The 19066-nt window shown below is 45.8% G+C and overlaps 1 protein-coding gene across 1 annotated transcript in view; it reads right to left on the bottom strand.

The window, feature by feature from the left end:
- Positions 1 to 4938: 4938 nt before the first annotated feature.
- Positions 4939 to 19066, bottom strand: part of LOC142580069 (gamma-butyrobetaine dioxygenase-like) — a 73670-nt gene continuing 59542 nt past the window's right edge. Inside the window, exons 4-10 of the mRNA XM_075690839.1 lie at positions 16383 to 16564; positions 15429 to 15631; positions 11723 to 11908; positions 10875 to 11044; positions 10505 to 10641; positions 6759 to 6890; positions 4939 to 5621 (exon numbers count right to left, since the gene is read on the bottom strand). Coding sequence (XP_075546954.1) covers positions 5546 to 5621; positions 6759 to 6890; positions 10505 to 10641; positions 10875 to 11044; positions 11723 to 11908; positions 15429 to 15631; positions 16383 to 16564 — 1086 coding nt within the window. The 3' untranslated portion in view covers positions 4939 to 5545. The remainder of the gene's footprint in view (positions 5622 to 6758; positions 6891 to 10504; positions 10642 to 10874; positions 11045 to 11722; positions 11909 to 15428; positions 15632 to 16382; positions 16565 to 19066) is intronic.

The raw sequence follows: 19066 nt of genomic DNA, 5'->3' as shown, positions 1-19066 counted from the left end.
TGTTTCTAATGGAGGTATCCTAACTCCTCTAGGTACTGTACAAGTCAGTATAGAATTCTTCCGCTGCTTTTACTATATCATCTAGATTGCTGATGATACTACGCTGCTTATAAAGTAAGTGATATTCGAAACTACAACGTGAGAAAGACTGAAGAAACCGTAAAAAGTGGACACAGCCTGAAATCAGTGAGAATTTTAAATAAATACCGGCAAACTATTATTGTGAAAGTCGCATATCGAGTTCGCACTGTACCGCACTGTAATCAGTAATTGATGCTAGTAGTTACGCTGCCGGAGAGAAGGGTTTCTATTCCGAAACATACTAACAAACAAGCAAACAAACAACGTTTCGTTACTTTCATTCCTGTCCTTTCCTTCCTACAGCAATGCGTTCCACGCTCTCCATCGGAAGGTTTCGCTCTGTAGATCACATGCGGAGCTTCACCGGTTAGTGCACACAGGGCCGATCTCCTAATCCGGTTACGAGATGACCAAGCGGGCGCGGAGTCCAAGACGCCAGCAGCCGCCGCAGTGAGCCCGCATTCTCACGAAGTCCATGCATCAGTTGCTCCCGTATGTCTCGCCGTGTGTCTTCGCCGTCTTATTTTTACCATGGCGTTCTTTTATCTCTTCCTCACATGTTGAGCATCACTCTGACTGGTTTCCTCCGCAATAACCTAGTTCTCTCAATGTATACCGATACTATCTTGCTTTTTCAATCCTGTCTTACGTTAATTATTTCTCAGTTTTGTGACTTCGGAAATGCAATGGTCTGCATCGAGCGAGTCATTTGTTTTTTCTACAGCGTTATTATACATAGTCATGTTAAATACTGCGTTCTCAAAGTTAAATGAACGGTAGTGTTAATAAAAACGCTATGCCAGCTACGCAAAATCTTCTTGTACAGGGGGCTTATGCACTTTGGCGATGACAATACTGGTGGCAAGTTAGAGTCAGAAAACACATAATTAACGAAAACTCTGTGATTACTTTTTGCTATCAGGTATATGTTTATATTTGAAACGTTAAAACAACTTTGACAACAAATTCACTTTGTTTCAGTCCCGGAGCCCTTCTGTCCAGAGACATCGTCATATTCGGGACTCAGCCAGCTAATTTCGAAGTCAGGGGTGCGGGTCTTGACAGAACATCGAACCCCCATTGTGACGTAGCTAACTGCGTGCGGCGTATCGATTGCAAGCTGGGAGAAGCTGATAACATCTGTTCTCTTGTTCTTGGCTGGGAAAAACAAGCAAGGACTCACTTTTTCCTTTGCCCTACATGTTAGCGTTCCCTGAAACCTTGACACTGTGTCGAGGTCAACGCCCCTGAAAGCGAAATCAGCTGACAGACTGTCAAATTTGATCATGAATGTGCCGCAGCAGAAGTGCCCCAGGAGTATCAAGCGCAAGTGAAGTTGTCTTCAAATGCGATTGTCTTAATGTTTCACATATCTACACACAACGTATTCGTGATATCCAGAAAAGATAACTAAGTAATTAAGAAGTTTTTATTAATTATGCGTAAAACGATTCAAACTGTTCGCGAAAGCGGTATACGCCAAACAACAATAAACCGTTTGTGCAAGCGGATATCGTGTAATCACATTTTTAAATAAAATTACCGTTGCTTTACCTTTGAAGACCCTGCACACATCAGCACAAAAGCGTCTAGTCTTTATTTATATTGGCATGGTGGCCAAGCGAGGCCTATGAAGTGACTGGAGCAGCTCGAACTTCAGGATCGCATACTGAAGGTGTAACCGTTCTAGCACAGGCGCAAACAGAATTCGCCCGCCAAACCCGGCCACTTATTCATTTGCGCGGCTTTGTCTGTCACAACAGTTCTGGACGATTCATCATGGAATACTGACTATTTCAAAAGTTTACTCCTCAGTGGTAACGTTCGTTCCTAGTAAAATAGTTTTTCTATAATGTTTTACGTGGACGGCTTGAAGCAGTGTAGCGTGCCCCGGAGGAGCTGGCCTCGCGTATTGTTATCGTGGTTATATTATCGTGGTTATTGTTATCGTGTTATCGTGGAGCTCTTTGGTGCATCCAGGCCAATCTTCGTAAGGCGGCCACACAGCTGCAACTTAGCCGCAGCTAGCTTCCATAAAGCCTACAATCCATGAGCACTGAAGGTTTTTGAGGTTAGAAGTTGCAATAGGCTGCTGCAGTGGAGATTGTGCTGGTTGACTGGTACTGCCCCAAAATCTTTATTGTGAGCCCTGCTGAAAAAGAAAGCTGCTTAAGGCGGCAGAGCAGAATGGCTCAGTCTCACAAAGTCATAACCGTCTTGTTTTTCTACCGAGACGAAAATCGTTAGCAGCCGACCAATGTCCGCGGAATGACCAAAATATCCCCCAGCGATCTTCTTTTCTCATTGTTTTGCGTCTGTGGATTGCATTCTGTGCCCACAAATTTCCTGATCTCATCATACAATCCAATTATAGATTGCGTTTTCTTCTTTGCATTCATTGTCACTTATTGGTAATAGGCCATCAGTTGTCTGCTCTGTGCATCACGTGTACTGATTAACTGCTCTACCTCCTGGCAAATCAGTTCTGCGGGATGGATTTCACTGTGTCGATTCGCTTCGAATGCTCCATTAATTAGGCCTTGCTCTGCAATCTGCTGGCCCCCTGGTCATCTCAGACGGTAACATTGCTCCAGAAAATCGTTTATTTCCCTTTGGATCCCTACACCAGGACGAATTTCTGCTTGCTTTCTGAGAAAATTGTCTGGGTTTCTTTTGTGGTTTCGTGCTATATAAATATATAATATAATAACATTCCCCTTCTTATCTTTTACTGTCATCCACGTTGGACAGTACGTACAGGCTAATGTGGACTAAAATTTTGATTGTATTTTTTCGCTCAATGGTTTGTTGTGCGATTCTTGCCATTTATTTTATTCGTCCAATGTTTTCGCCATGATTATAGGCAGAATCACTGGTTGTATACTTTTCGATGCGTACATGTCGGGAAGCTATTCTCCAAGAAATAAAAGTATCTACTGTATTCGTTCTGTGAGCCCTTTCTAGTCGTCTGGTAATTTCGTTCTGATGTTCCATGGTGGCCTGCGACCACGTTGCCTAGATACTGTCATTCCTTGTTTCAAGGGCTCACTACCAATCAATAAATCTAGTCACAGTCGATTTTTCACCAGCATTAGTTAATCTTTCTGCATAGTTCTATTAGTATGCTATCACACTTCCCACAATTCAGGCCTTCAATAATTCTGTACCATCAAGCTGAAATTTATCTAAGCATCAACATCATCATCATAATCATATTCATCATCATCATCAGCCTGGTTACGCCCACTGCAGGGCAAAGGCCTCTCCCATACTTCTCCAGGAACCCCGGTCATGTACTAATTATGGCCATGTCGTCCCTGCAAACTTCTTAATCTGATCCGCCCACCTAACTTTCTGCAGCCCCCTGCTACGCTTCCCTTCCCTTGGAATCCAGTCCGTAAGCCTTAATGACCATCGGTTATCTTCCCTCCTCATTACATGTCCTGCCTATGCCCATTTATTTTTCTTGATTTCAACTAAGATCTCTTTAACTCGCGCTTGTTCCCTCACCCAATCTGCTCTTTTTTTATCCCTTAACGTTACACCCATCATTCTTCTTTCCATAGCTCGTTGCGTCGTCCTCAATTTAAGTAGAACCCTTCTCGTGAGCCTCCAGGTTTCTGCCCAGTAGGTGAGTAATGGTAAGACACGGCTATTATACACTTTTCTCTTGAGGGATAACGGCAACCTGCTGTTCATGATCTGAGAATGCCTGCCAAACGCACCCCAGCCCATTCTTATTCTTCTGATTATTTCCGTCTCATGATCCGGATCCGCCGTCACTACCTGCCCTAAGTAGATGTATTCCCTTACCACTTCCAGTGCCTCGCTACCTATTGAAAATTGCTGTTCTCTTCCGAGGCTGTTAAACATTACTTTAGTTTTCTGCCGATTAATTTTTAGACCCACTCTTCTGCTTTGCCTCTCCATATCAGTCAGCATGCATTGCAATTGGTCCCCTGAGTTACTAAGCAAGGCAATATCAGCGAATAGCAAGTTACTAAGGTATTCTCCATTAACTTTTATCCCCAATTCTTCCCAATCCAGGTCTCTGAATACCTCCTGTAAACACGCTGTGAATAGCATTGGAGAGATCTTATCTCCCTGCCTGACGCCTTTCTTTAGTGGGATTTTATTGCTTTCTTTATGGAGGGCTACGGTGGCTGTGGAGGCGCTATAGATATCTTTCAGTATTTCTACATACGGCTTGTCTACACCCTGATTCCGTAATGCCTCCATGACTGCTGAGGTTTCGACAGAATCAAACGCTTTCTCGTAATCAATGAAATCTATATATAAGGGTTGGTTATATTCCGCACATTTCTCTATCACCTGATTGATAGTGTGAATATGGTCTATTGTTGAGTAGCCTTTACGGAATCCTGCCTGGTCCTTTGTTTGACAGAAGTCTTAATGTTGCTGATTCTATTTGCGATTACTTAAGCAACAGGTTGTTAATATATTCCGCGCGAATCCCCGTGTGATAATTCGTTTTCTATCAAGTTTGTCGAACGCTTTTATCAAGCAACGAACAAGACTGACCAAGACCCGTCGTGGTTGCTTAGTGGCTATGGTGTTGGGATGCTAAGCACGAGGTCGCGGGATTGAATTCCGGCCATGGCGGCCGCATTTAGATGGGGGCGAAATGCGAAAACACCCGTGTACTTCGATTTAGGTGCACGTTAAAGAACCCCAGGTGGTCGAAATTTCCGCAGTCCTCCACTACCGCGTGCCGCATAATCAGAAAGTGGTTTTGGCACGTAAAAGCCCCATAATTTGAAGACTGACCTGTACGGGAGTGAAGGTTTGCGTCATCGACATTCAGCAAATAATTGGTAACTTGTACAGACAGCCAACTGTAACACTGAGTTAGTATATTTACAAGATTTCGATAATGCGTTACAACACAAATGCAAGATCGTTAGGGCAAACACAAGAATATGTATTCATTTGATTCCATATGGTGAACGCGAAAAATAAAGCAGCCCATTCATGTAAAAACGCAAGAGAGGTCAAAAGCGGGAATAACTGCTCATAGCATAACTCTGATGAACGTTTTATCAGAACGCGCAAAATATGAACACACACATACCACCATTGAAGCAACACATCAGCGACCCGTGATTGCACACGCACGACAGGACAAGAAAGTTGGCACACGTTCCATATGATATAAGCTTCGAAAGTGTACAGTAATCTTGCAATGACAACAAATTTTCTTCGCTACCTTGAACTAGCAAAATCCTTATTAAGCTGCCTTTAACCTGAAAGATCTGGGTCAAAGATTTGGCACAAACACCTGCTAATCTTCGGTAACAAGCAGAAAAGTTCAGCTGGATCATTTGCTTGAAATCTTGAAAGTACATTTGACGTAATTTCCGTTGTTGAGGATGAAGGCATCCGTGAGCGCTGTAAGGACACCGCTCTATGAGGACATGGAGTATGAGTCCCTGCACACTCTAGATCACGGTTTCGTAGAGTGCATGGCCCGGTACTTAGTGAAGACTTCATCGATGTCGGCGTAGCAGCCTTCGAGGTGCCTGCAAACAGGGCAGTAAACGAGCGATATAACGAATGAGTCTGCATACGAATCTAGCAGCACACGATTTACATGTTCTGCAAAGTGACCGATGTTGGCGCTACGTGGAAGGCTTAGACGAACTCATAAATATAGGTGATTATCGTGATCGCTGAAGTTTAGGTTAGGTTCTCGCTGTGGCTTCAGACTTTATAAGCAGTCATCGAGAAGACTAGAGCCACCTTTTCAATTTCTGAGGCCAGCTGAGCCCTACGGTAATCATCGACGGCACGTATACAAGGCTGAAATGATGCAATATTGGGCGATATTTATGCGACATTCTGTGCTACCGTTGAATTCAGCTTTCGAATTCTCGCCACAATACTTGTTCCAGACAGCAAGACAAAATATATGCATGCAGTTTGTGTTTCAGCGCGGGGTATAAGTTCAACCGTCGAATCATTGTCCACTAATTGAATAATGATTATGTTCATCGGCAAAGCCAGTAAGTTACCATCGTGAAACAGTCTTCAAAAAGGGCTTAAATTGATTCTGTGGGTTCTGAACTACTTGAGGGCATTGGTTTGTTTTGCCTTCCTGGCCTTCATACGATCACAGCGCTTGCGCATAATTTATCCGGTTGACTAGCCGAGCTTGCGTAACACACTGCTGCCGGAGAAACATCATGCACTAGATATATTGAATTAAAGTGAGAAAGGAGCGAAACTGCGCCAAATGGGTTGGTGGCAATCGCCTTCCGATAAAATTCCGAGACACGCAAGAAGGCAAGAAGAAATATAAGAAAGTTCGCACGCTTGTTCGCACACTGGCAGGACGTTGTCAGAAAGTGGCCCTCTTTATTGCCTTCGTGTTCCGCGCCTCCAGCGCCCTGTACTAATGAGCAGCGTCCGCTGATACGCTGAACGCTGGAAAGGGTGAAACGTCAATGGTGTATCGCATACTTGAAAATTACGAAATCGCGATAACTGGCATTCAAACAATAACCCAGGCAGTCTCGATTGATTACTTCCACAACCTGTGTAGACCCAGACGAACGTCGCCTTGTGCATCGACGGGAAAGAAAGCGCATTATGGGGAGTGCAGTGAAATATATTCAAAATATTTCCGATTTGCAGCTACAAGATGCAAGGTCACGTACCTGATGACCTTGGTGGGGTCGAAGCTTGTCCTGCCATGGAGAACGCGGCGGTTGTTGAAGGCGACGAGGTCACCCGGGGCCATGTTGAAGCTCAGCTCCGAGTTTGCGTCGCGCATCTTCATGGCAAACTCCCTGCGCAAGACGTGCCAGTGAGCCGGGGACATGTAGATAACGGTTAATAACTCACTGTCACGTGTGTCACTCATTGCCACGTCGATGTGCGCGCGTGCAGAGACGCGCAGCTCGTTTTGTCACGTGCGACTACAATTCTCGAAGAAGCTTGTCCGAGATCGCGAAAACGTTGGGGTCGGCATTTCTGTCTGAGCGGAGTAAGTTCCTCGGAATCTCGTTATGCTTACAACATTATGAACAACAACACTGGTATTGATAAAGATAAACACTTAAAGAAACCCAGCTACGTCTCTTCACGCGTGGACCGCAGATTGAAAATACGCGAATGTAAGTGCCGCATAGCTTAATTCAAATATGTATTCCCCCCCTCCGCTCCCCCCGTACTGTACTTGATTGGAACCTCTTACTTCAAGAAACTGTTACCGCTCCTCCTTCTTGCGGGTACATATTTGGTATTCCTATAACTGTTGCACGGACATTTTTGCTTTATTGCTATTTGTTTTTATTGCTGTAGTATATGCCAAGCACCTACATTATATATTGTATCGCATGCGTATTTGATTTATTTGCTTCTGTTTCGTCTCCACAATAATGTCAATGAGAATACTCGAGGTGTTTGTGTAAATAAATAAAATAATTACACGCGGACTTTTCTAGGCTTGCGAAGGCTACGGAACCGAAGAGGAATATCGTATACCGCTGCAGGATGTATTCGCACAGCTTCTTAATGTTTTCTAACTGGAAAAACAAGGAACATGGTTTATTTTCTACCATACTTAATTTCGACCATACGCCTCACTCGTCAGCTCTCCTTGGAGATTGACGACCAACTTCTGCAGAAAACAACTTCAGCAGGCGAATCAAATTGTGTGCACGTTTGCCCAGAAACCAGGCGAACCAATCTTGAACTCTCCCAACCTTCGTCTTCACAAATGCAATGCCGCCGCAACCGAAACCGATGCTAAACTCGCCCACACTACCCTGCGTAGGGTAAGACGTGTCGAAGCCCCGCTGCTGTAGCTTTAGTTTAATAACCAACAGAACATTTTATCGAGCATAGAGACTCAGTAAGGAACCGCTACTAAGGGAACTATCAGTTAGCGTAAGTAGGTAGGAAAGCTTGTTTGTATAAACAAGGATTGATTTCGTTGAAACTAGTTGCGTGTACTAAGCTCTCGTAGCTTTCGCAATTTTTTTACAGGATCACCGAATTACACGTTACGATACGATACACGATGTACACCGTAACAGCACGCCATCATGCGATGACGCATGATGACCCAAGATTACCCAGTACTGAACACAAAATTAAAAAGAAGGTATCTCGCAACATCATACCACATCAAGTACACAAATTGAAACAACCAGTACTTAAGTGTTTGCACAAACAGAGAATGTTGTGTATCGCATTTGTCTAACCCGTAAGAATACGGTACAAGACTGTTAATTGAGCGTTGTCAAAGGGGTCGTACGTATTAAGCACAACGCGTCAAGATTGCTGTCATAAGGAATAACAGACTGCAGCATAGAACAGGTCATTCCATTCACAACATCCAAACATCCACAACGATTATAAATTTCTTGCGCTACTGACAGTTTAACATGAAATTAGTAACATATAGAAGGTGTTGGCTAATGAAACAGCGACTGTCTATTTAATAGCTCTTCTAAAAGTGCAACTCTGTTATCTTCAACGGCGCGGCAAGAAACAGCGCCGGTTTCAGCTAGGGCCAAGAACCTTTAAGAAACCTCTGACTGAATCATTCGAAATGCATCAATCGTGGAGCTACTCCCTGATGTGCACTAGGGGCGGGCTCTAAATGAAGCAGCTCGAATTGAGGTAAGTCCAGGCGTGCATGTGGGAAGGCGCACGACTACGAATTCAGAGCTAAGTTTGGGCATTATTCGGGGACGTTCTTCGAGGTCTGAGTCTGGTCACGCGCTAACGTTGAAGGGACCCATAACTCACTACGATGATGAGGGTGGCTACATGGATTTGTCGGGATAGTATCTCCAACTTTGTTATAACGCAGACAGAGCGACAGAGACACAGAAAGGCATATGAGGCAACACACTGTATGTTGTTTAATGTGCCTTTCTGTGTCCCTGTCATACTTCCTACGATACAACAAAGCAGCAGATCACCACGGAGCTTCGCATGTGAATCGCACATAGAGAGAGCCCTACATAGCCGAATCTACTTTTCTCCTCAACCACTTCAACAAAGAGATCTCAAGCTGTCGTTCAGATATGTTCTGATAAGCTAACTGCAAAATTGTGCTTTAATGAGTAAAGACAATTTAAAAATGTTCACAGCCACTTTGGCATACACTAAAAAGGATGAAGGCGAAAGCCTGCCCGCTCATGAGAGTCATTACATTACTTGACATTTTCATTCTTGTGCCTTCTAATAACTATTAGTTGTTTTCTCTCACCAAGAGTCGCGGGTTTAAGTGACATAATTATTATATCTTAATTAAACGTTACTTAATTAACTTCGCCTTAATTAACGCCATAACTAGTGGGTTCGACTCTCGTCATTCACGATGTCAACTGGAATCCAACTTGGTGATATGGCCGGTTCGTCCAAATCTCCAAGTGGGTTCGACTCCCACCAAAGGCCGTAGGTTCGGGTGCCTCAACTCTATCTTATTTAACTGTGCCTCCGCAGGTCGTTCTGACGTTTTTTTCTTCCACTCGGCTTCACGCTTTCTTATAAAGAAATTGATGGCCTAATTCGCTCTAACACCGAAGGCCGTGGGTCTTAATTCGCCCTAATTAACACCACAGGTAGTGGGTTCGACTTCTACCAAAGGTCGAGGGCTCGACTCCCTATGAATTTTGGTGCCGTAACGCCGGACATCAAGTTTACGAAAATTTTGATGTTCACGCTTAAAACATCAATGTGCAAGTAGTATCTACGAGTGCCAGAAAAGCGCAGCTCTGGCAGGTGGTCACCGAGACGATCCTGTTATTGTCGTGAAATCAACATCACCAGGCGGCCGGCGCTTTGCCTGAAAGTTCACTCCTCCATAAGCATTCCTGCACATGCAGCAGTTTTGTGAAGGTAGGTCCTTTCGTGGCTGTTCTAGGGTCGTGTTTCGTAGGTTCAGGAACAGTCCTTTCAAGTAAAGCGTCCTGCGAAGAGACGCTTCGAGATTTCGAGCCTACCGGTGTTCATTTGCGCTATCTTGTTTTGACACAATCATGCAGGATGACCATTCAACAAGGCTGATTCTTGGGCTAGTCGGTACGGTTTACTCATAATGGCAAAGCCTTTAACGCAATTCAAATAGACAGGGACGTGACAGAGACGTGTAGCGCTGTCCTGTGTCTCTGTCACGTCCCTGTCTTTTTCAATTGCGCTAAAGGCTTTGCCATTATGAGGATGACCATTGTTTTATATCTTGCGTTCATTTCATCGTTTATACTCATTTTATCTGTCCTATTTGTTTGTCTTGCTTGTTCGGACTTTCTGAAGTCCGCAGCATATAAAAAACATTATTAGCAAACAGTGAAGTCAATGGAGTGCAAGCAAGCCTCCGTCAACTGTCGTCTACGTTGCTGCTGCTGTAGCGGCAATCGCCAGCCGCGCCTTGGGGGAGCCCACTCACTTGAGAGCGTGGTAGAAGGGTGCCACGAGGTGCGGGGACACTTGCACCGGTGCAAGCGTCCGGTTGTTGTAATGGATCTCACACACGTCGCCGTCCTTGTTCACGCAGATGACAGGCTTCGTCTGGCTGTACCGCATCTGCACACGCCACCGATCGAGCACTGAACGACTCTGGCGCGCCTCGAGGGCTCGGTGGGCACGAAATAAAATGAGCGCCCCGTTCGCGGTGTGCACTTAAGACGAGAGCTCGCCTCTTTAACAAATTTGTAAACCACTTCTAGGCCCAAGAGGTGCCGCTCCGGGTACACGTGGCCGCAATAAATCTCTCCAGAAAGTGTCACTGTTTGGACGCCGCTGCCAGGGTCACTCACCTTGTGCGAGAATATGCTAAACTGCACGGGCGTCGAGGAGAGTATGTGGAAGGCGGCCGGGCTATGCTCGCGCATCCAGTTGGCCACCATGAAGCCGTCCACGAAGAAGGACTTGCCACCCACGTCCTCTTTGCTGTCCATGGCCTTAAGGCAGTGCAGCATCTGAAGGCCTGTGGCCAAGTACGAGAGACCGTGGGATTAAATATAAACAAAAAACTTACAAAACGGGAACAATGAACACCAATAGAGCAAGAAAAAAAAATTTGCCCCTTTACTTATTCCCAGTATCAATTTTTCTTGGCATCTGCAAGCAAGCAAGCGCGTATGTGTGTGTGCGTGGGTGCGTGAAGCGTTGTCGCAACTAGGCATCCACTGCCATTCAAGGAAAACTAAGGCGCTCTCTTTCTCGGCTAGACATTCAATTGAGTTCCTAAAAATGGGCGGAGCAGTGACAAGCAGAACCAGGGCACTTTTTTTGGAACTCTTCGTGTTTTTAAAGGATTAACCAAGAACCAGAAGCAAGCTTAAGCTTGCTGTGAAATTGCGTTACATTGTTCTCACTTCCAATCTACACTCGATACATCTGGTTTCTCTGTTCTAATTGCATTTCGCAATACGGAACGAGAAATCTTCACCAAGCGTCCGTCAATCCGCAACTCGTAAGTCGATCGGAAGCGCGGAAATCTTGCTCCGTGGTCTGAAATGTGGCCTCAAAAATACGGGACGCCCACACGGAGACGAAGGCCTAAAGAGCGCTACTTGGAAAACACAGTAGAAATTAGGGACACAGGGTACGTGGAGAGCGTTCGCGTGTTCACGGCCTTTGGATTTGCGAGGGACGCACGTACCGGGCGAGTTCTCCCGGTAGTTCATGTCGGTGTGGTGCTCCAGGTACATGCCGGTGTAGGCCAGGTGGCCGGGGTCGGTCTGGACGGGCTCGCAGATCACGTCAAAGGTGTCGCCCCAGATGGTCGACTTGACGTACGCCACACGCCGCACGGCGGTCAGGATCTCGCCCTTGACACAAGGCACGCCTGGCAACGCAGAAATAGAAGCGGAAAGTGTGACTCATCGATCCAGTTGAAGACCCGAAGCAAAAGGGGCTGAGAGACGCCGAAAACTGGGTTGAGAATTAGTTTCTACCGCTCACGGTTACCAGCGGGCACCCAGTGCTTTCACACGACCACATTCGCATTCTTTATACAGGAATGCGGCGGCTGCGGAAAGGAATCGAACTTCTGGCCTGGTTGTCTAGCAGAAAGTCATAGTCACTTAAGCACCCTGGCGGGTAGAAACAAAGTATCCGCTTCTATAATCGTTCTCATACATCTTCTTTTTGTTACTTTTCGGGAAGTTTCATTCATGCCGTTCCACCCACATATGCTCTCTTTTCGCGTTGCTTAATTAAAGACAGTGCGCAAGAAAGATAATATTTTTCTCAACCATTGATGAAGACCCGAGGAACATGGATGTGTTGCAGCAAGCTAGGACAGCAATATTGTTTTTGGTGGCGTTACTGTGCCTCCGTCAATGATCACCCATTTCCCTCGACGAGCCACTCTGCCGTTCAAATCCTTCCCATTTCCGTTTAACCGAGATGAAAACTTTGCATCTCTACGCGTGCGGTTAGAGAGGTTCAACGAAAACTTCGAAATAACTTATGGTACAGCATCTACTGAAAGCGCAACGGGTTCTTAGTTCTATTCCATTGTACATAAAGCCTCTTGCGTTCTATTAAACAAAGTCGGTAGCTCCAAGAGAACGAAAGACGCGACACGGTGAGGTCATGACTTGGAGTGCGCGACATGTGTGCCCATTAAAACGATGCTTTCAAAAGAGGCATTCGCACAATACGCGCCTCCTTCGCCACGCTTTCCCTTTTTCGCAAAGGAACAGAAAATGCGCGATGATATCGTGATATCTGCAGCGTCACAAGTCCGTTCCACTGTCGCCATCTCAGCGCAAAATTTAGTTAGCGTTCTGTAATGTTTGATGTTATTCCCTTTAAAGCAAAGATATCCAAAAGAGCAAGTTACCACAGTGGCCTAATCATTTACTTCTCTTTATCATCGCTCAACTACATCAACGACAACAACGATTAAAAGTGCGAGATCAGCTTTGAGATGGTGCTCTAGAGTAGAACTCTGCACATCTACAGCTGGAGCCCTATTGCTAACGATCGAGGTAGATGCATCCTGTTAAATATATTAACGAGTTAAGCGCGATAATCTGCACACCCAAAAGTAATAAGGAACTTATGGTCACTGACCAAGTCGAGCTGAGGAAACCGAGACGATTTGGAGCCCGTGCCAAGAACCAATTTACCCGTACGGGCTTCAAAACGTTTTTTTTTTTTCACCTTTACTTGGTCAGTGGCCGCAGTTCATCATTTTGCCCGAAGAGACGAATTTCCGTCGAACCCATGATTGCACGAAAGCAGCACGCGAATGGACTGCCGTGGCGCGAACTGGCAACTTTTCCCATTCTGGACAATGGGAAAATAAAGCATCATTAGAGGTACTTTGTGATACCTATAAGAACTGTATATAGGTACACCTGAAACATTCTTCTCTCACACTGTAACGATGTAGGCCTCTCAAGAAAGGACCTGCCTGCATATTAATCGTTCTTGTTCTCCAAGTTGTTTTTGTGGGTAGGTATTCGTCCCTTCTGATGTTCGAGAAATCTTTTCGTAGACCGCCGTGCTAATGGCGTCTTTTTCTGACGCCAAGGATAAGGCAACGGTCTCGTGCCTATGTTAATTATTTTTTCATGTGTGCGCAAGGAGTCTAAAAATTGCCGGGTCGTAGTCTATTAGTCTAAGCTGCAGAGTAGTGCGTTTGTTGCAACAGGGTGAAGGTGTACACGATGCGATAAATCGAGAGTACGGCAACCGGCCAACACCGAAAATACTCACATGCGTTTTATTACTATAGCAATTATATGGACACTCCAAGACAATTTTTGTCGTCGTCGTTGCCGTCAGCACCACATGTGTTTAGGTATATGTATGATATATGCCACGCGCTGCTACATTACATGCGGTATGTGCGGGTTATATTTCCCCACCATGCTATCATTAAAGTTTCTCATACCAGGTCTTACATTCTCGTCAACATTACACCTTACAATCTTGAGAATGGCTGCCCAGCAAACAAATGTCATGAAACAAAACACCGCCAGCGTATGCCTTTCATCTTAAGTCTTCTCAGACGTTAATATTAAGAGAGCGCCACAGTAATTGAGCTCAAACCTTAAAATGATGTAATTTCATTGGCCCGGCTGTTTACTGCCTCCGAGATCGGCCAAGGAAAGAGGTTTGAAACATACCCGATACGGAACAGTGGTGGTAAATTCGCAAAAAAAAGACGTTGGCTTTCATTGATAAACATAAATGGGCTTGTCCGATGGCATAATTCAAACATTGGGCCTCTAGCACACCAGCTCGTTTTTGCTGAGTCAGCTTACGTTTACTTCAATTCACACTGCCACTAAAGTTAAATATCTTACATTTCCTGCAATATTCTAACATGTTGCTATCTCATTCGTTGCTTCGCCAGTATGGCGAAACTGTGATATTCCTTTTTTTTTCATCCCTGTAATGAACGCTCTAACGGCTACAGCCCTTCGGTTGCTTCGCTCGCAACAGCGCTTGTAATAAAAATGAACTTGTCTTTGCCAGTCATTGCCCCAACCTATGACGGCGTGGTGAGCGGTAGCGGCAATTTCAACGTGGCGCCCGCCTTCTCCTTTTGCATCGTGGCGCTAGAGTACTCGGCCTCAAGGATAATCATTTGGTAAGAATAATCACAGCAAGGATAACTTGGCGTTGAGGTGAAGCGTCGCCTTCTCTGCATGGGCTCCCTCTCTCTGTGTCCTTTCTAAGGTCGCTTCCTTGTCTGTCTGGCCAGATGTACCTTTCAAGAGACAATAAGCGAAAAAAATAAGGCTGGGCTGTATTGGTAAATTACCTTATTACAACACCAAAAATGCTACTCTTACCGTGACAGGAAGCTTACTAAGCGAAAAAAGACGCAAGAAAAAGCGAAAGGCGAACAGCAACGCAGCCTTGAACTTCGCGTACCAGCTTGATTTAGCGTAATAAATTTTCACGGCGTTTCGTCGGGCCTATTAGCTATCGATATGCAAATTGACTGCATTGTATGCCGAAGGAGCTAGATACTCAACTTGGCAAGTTTTGTAAAACCTTTACAGAGGCGCACCGGCCGGAATACGAGGAGGTACTTTGAAATCAATGACGTCACCCTTACGTACCAGCGCTGGGCTTCAGGCTCGACATGAAAAAAAAAAAGGTGTTCTTTTACTTTATTTTCATGCACAGTAATCAACCTCTTACCCTGAAAGTAACAAAGATTAAGTTTTGAAAGAATACTTGGTAAGTCTAAACTGTTCAGTGCTTCTATTTAGTGTCCCTCTAAGGTCACTAATTTAAAATTCCACACGCATGGTTTAACAATGTAACTTAAACTTTTAGATCCATTTATAGCGCGCGAGGGTTTCCCAGCAAGGCACACGAGAGTGCAGGTGTAGTACCTCTGAGCACGACGACGCCATACTTGTGCATGCAGTCCAGCCATCGGTAGAGGCCGTCGTCGGTGTCCATGAACTCCTTGTAGGCGACCTCCGGAAAACTCTTCCAGATGGACACCCTATCCCAGAACACCATAGGCGGCAGCGGACAGTGGTTTTCATCCGCGTTTGAATTCATCATGTAGCTGCGTGCGTTCCGGTACAACCTGCACCAAAGTGCCGTGACGGAGGGAAACAATTAATTAAATTCTGGGGCTTCACGTACCAGCACTACGAGATGATTATGAGGTCCGCCATAGTGGTGGACTCGGGATAAATATAGATCAGCTGGGGTCCTTTTAACGTGCACTCATTGAACGGTACACGAGCACTGAATTTCATCACGCTCGAAGTGCGGCCGCCGTGGCCAGGATTCGATCCCACGACCTCGTGCTTAGCAGCGTAACGCCTAAGCCGTCACTAAGTCAGCACGGCGAGTTCAACACAGCGGCATTTAAGTACAGGTATTATTCAGTTCTAATGTTAAAGGTATGCCTACACTTCGATTAATAGTCTTCGAACTTAGTTTGATCAAAGTGGAGCAACTATACGTCCCCCGACAACAGCAGACGTAGACAAAAGCAACAGTCTTCGTTGCGACACTTTGCGAAGTTGTGCTTAGCCGTAGCCACATAAGCCATATAAAAAAAAGCGGTGCCAACGATCTTCACGTTAGACCTACGTGGGCCACTTTGTGCTATTTGGAAAGGCGTTAGAAACGTCCTCACATGCCATTCTGCCTGAAAAATTATTTATATATAAAGTGTGGCACATTCTTTTTAAGCTCCGCGTCTTTACTCGAAGCCCGTTTTCTTGAAGCGTGAACGTATCAGCAGGCCGTACGAGCTACGTCATGGTCCCGTGAAGCACAGTTGTGCGGCAGCGGTGTGCAGCACGCAGACGAGCCCGAAAACTGACCAGAGCGGGTTGTAGGAGGAGTGGTGCGTGCCCTTGGAGTCGCCCCACGTGACCTCCAGACTGCCATCGGGCGAGACCTCCATGCTGACCGGACGCACGTTGTAGTCCAGACCGGCCGTGTCCACAAGCTTTTGCTTGCTGTCCGGGTGGATGCACTGGGCGCAGTTGCAGTTATCCCGAAGCTGCAATGTGGAGAATACGAGCATCAGATGGCGTTCCTCAAAAACCCAGCGCCGCCAGCACAAACCACTGGCAAACCTCTCATCTCCCAGACGTGCATCATTCCATAAATTCTGAGGTCTACGTGCCACAACAACAATACGATTAGGAAGCACGCCATAATAATTAGGAAGACTCCGTATTAATCTTGACTTCCTGGGATTGTTCGGCGTATACACCTAAGTCTAAGTACAAGAGCGCTTCTGCATTTCGCCGCCATCGAAATGCGCCCGTCGCGGCCGGGATTGAGCCCGCGAACCCAGCGGGTGGGCGTAAACCGCGAACGCCGTCTTGACTATCCGGGGTTCTCTAATGCGAAGCGGGTACCCATTAGGCGGGCGTCGTCGCATTCTGTTGCAATCGAAACACTGCCAGAAAGTTAGCGCATCCTTTTTTTTTCTCGGTAGTAGGACGCCATAGACGCTCAGCAATTAGGCCGTCCGCGCAGTGGTTAAGCGCCTGTCCTGGAACGCGCAATTCGATGAAGCCGCCGCGTCTTGAGCGGAAGCTTCCGAACTGTCACTCCTACGCGCACAAATGGTCGTCGTAAAGGAGCAGAAAACACTCGGCGGTTCGGTTACGTCACTACGAATGTGCGATGTGCACTCCGGTTCTCCTGCAGTCGTAGGTAAAGATCAGGTTCTGCAACATCTTCCCATCGATGCTCATTAAAGGGACTATGGCGTGGTTTCACAGTCCTGGAAAATTAATAGGAGTGCGTCTGTTTCGGCAGCCGCGAACTATCCACCAACATAAAGTTTGCGCGGTGCAACAGGATGGAATACGCGAACAACAGTGCAAGCATCGTCGTCACTGCTTCGCTCCAATCTTTACAGCCATGATGCAGCGATGAAATGTAATTCATGGTAAGCAAATCAAATACGAAATGCAGTGTATAGGCTGAAGCTACATAGGATTGTTTTTTTTTGTGTGTGTGTCCTGCGCAGCTTGACCTTTTGTAAACACACTTAGTAAATATATTCCCAGAAGGTCCTATATATGTCGCCAAGCCTAGCTGGCGAAGTCCTTTCGGAGGAGACACCATTCCGCCAGAACGAAAGCTGGCCAGCCACGACCGTTAAGATCATACGACACCATCGTCCACTGATGAATAAAAAGGTCTGGGAATCGGGAGACGGATAAATGATTTTGAATAACCCCAACCACAGTGAACTGGTCATCAAGGGCGTGGTCGTCGGCTGGCCAAGGGCACGTATGTTTCGAACGAGCAAGAGAAGCATATACAATTGACTTGCCAAATGTCAGCAATTAAATAGCGTTATTATTTCCCGAGCAAGGCTTTTCAGGGAACAAGGCGTCAGCTTAGCAGCTTGCGAATCCGTATGAATAGAAAGTCACTGCATGGTGCGAGGCGTCGTTGCACGAGGAAAATACCGCAGTAATTTAAGCACATACCATTTGCTTTCGGCATGCTGGCTTCAGCGTAATGATGAACTATGCCGTATTCAGACTCCGAAGGTTAGGCCTAGTGTGTGGGTTGGCCGTTGCTCTCGAAAACGGAGGAAACCAGAGTTTTTTACGCATTTTCGTACTCACCTCGTTCATGCTGAAGTGTTGCCACTGCCGGTGGTCGCCATTTTGCTCGACATGAAAAGTTACAATGTGTTTGCTATATGGCGGGATTGTGTTGCACTCGGCGCAGCAGTGAATAACTGCGTCAGGTCACATTTAGGTGGATGTCAACGTTCCGACTGATCAACAGATCGACATACTCGTTTAATGCATACTGAAAAAGTTTGCGCGGAGACACGAGGACAAGCTGAGAAAGAACAAGGACGAGCGTTAACTCACGACTGAAGTTTATTCTAAACACATGCACGGATAAATAGGAAAACCGAAACAGAACAAAAATATGCTATCATGATTGAACATCACGTCTTACCCCGTGTACCCGTTTTAGTTGGCCAAGAAGCTGATAGCCTCGTTACATGAACATGATAGTCTTGTTTTGTTCTGTTTCGGTTTTCCTATATATTCGTGTATGTGTTTGGAATAAACTTCAGTTGTGAGTTGGCGCTCTTCCTTGTTTTTTCTCGGCTTGTCCTCGTGCCTCCGCACAAACTTTTTCAGTGTGCATTTCAACCAACTAGCCCAACTTTCTGCTCTCCTAATTACTTGTTTAAGTTTAAATCGATAATGTTCAGAAACGCTTAGAACCACTATTTGCCAGCTCGGTGAAGACAATGGTGGTAGACCTGTGGTGATAACCTAGACATTCTAGAATTCCACCATATGGTTGAATTGGCCATCTTGCCAGTTCTTGTCGGTCAAAGGGCTGCCACGGCATCTCGATGGGCTCAAAATGCCCGCTTACAGAATTTGACGATACGGAGGAATTTGACAGTGCGCAGTACAGCAACCCCGATATGGCTGAGATAAGCAAATGTGCTACATCCACGGGGGAAGGAAAGAACTAGGACGGAACATTGCGCAGCACGATCGAA

Source organism: Dermacentor variabilis, chromosome 4, assembly GCF_050947875.1.
Source record: "Dermacentor variabilis isolate Ectoservices chromosome 4, ASM5094787v1, whole genome shotgun sequence".
Taxonomy (NCBI): domain Eukaryota; kingdom Metazoa; phylum Arthropoda; class Arachnida; order Ixodida; family Ixodidae; genus Dermacentor; species Dermacentor variabilis.
The sequence above is the reverse complement of the archived record's forward strand: the minus strand, read 5'-3'. Positions and strand labels throughout refer to the sequence as shown.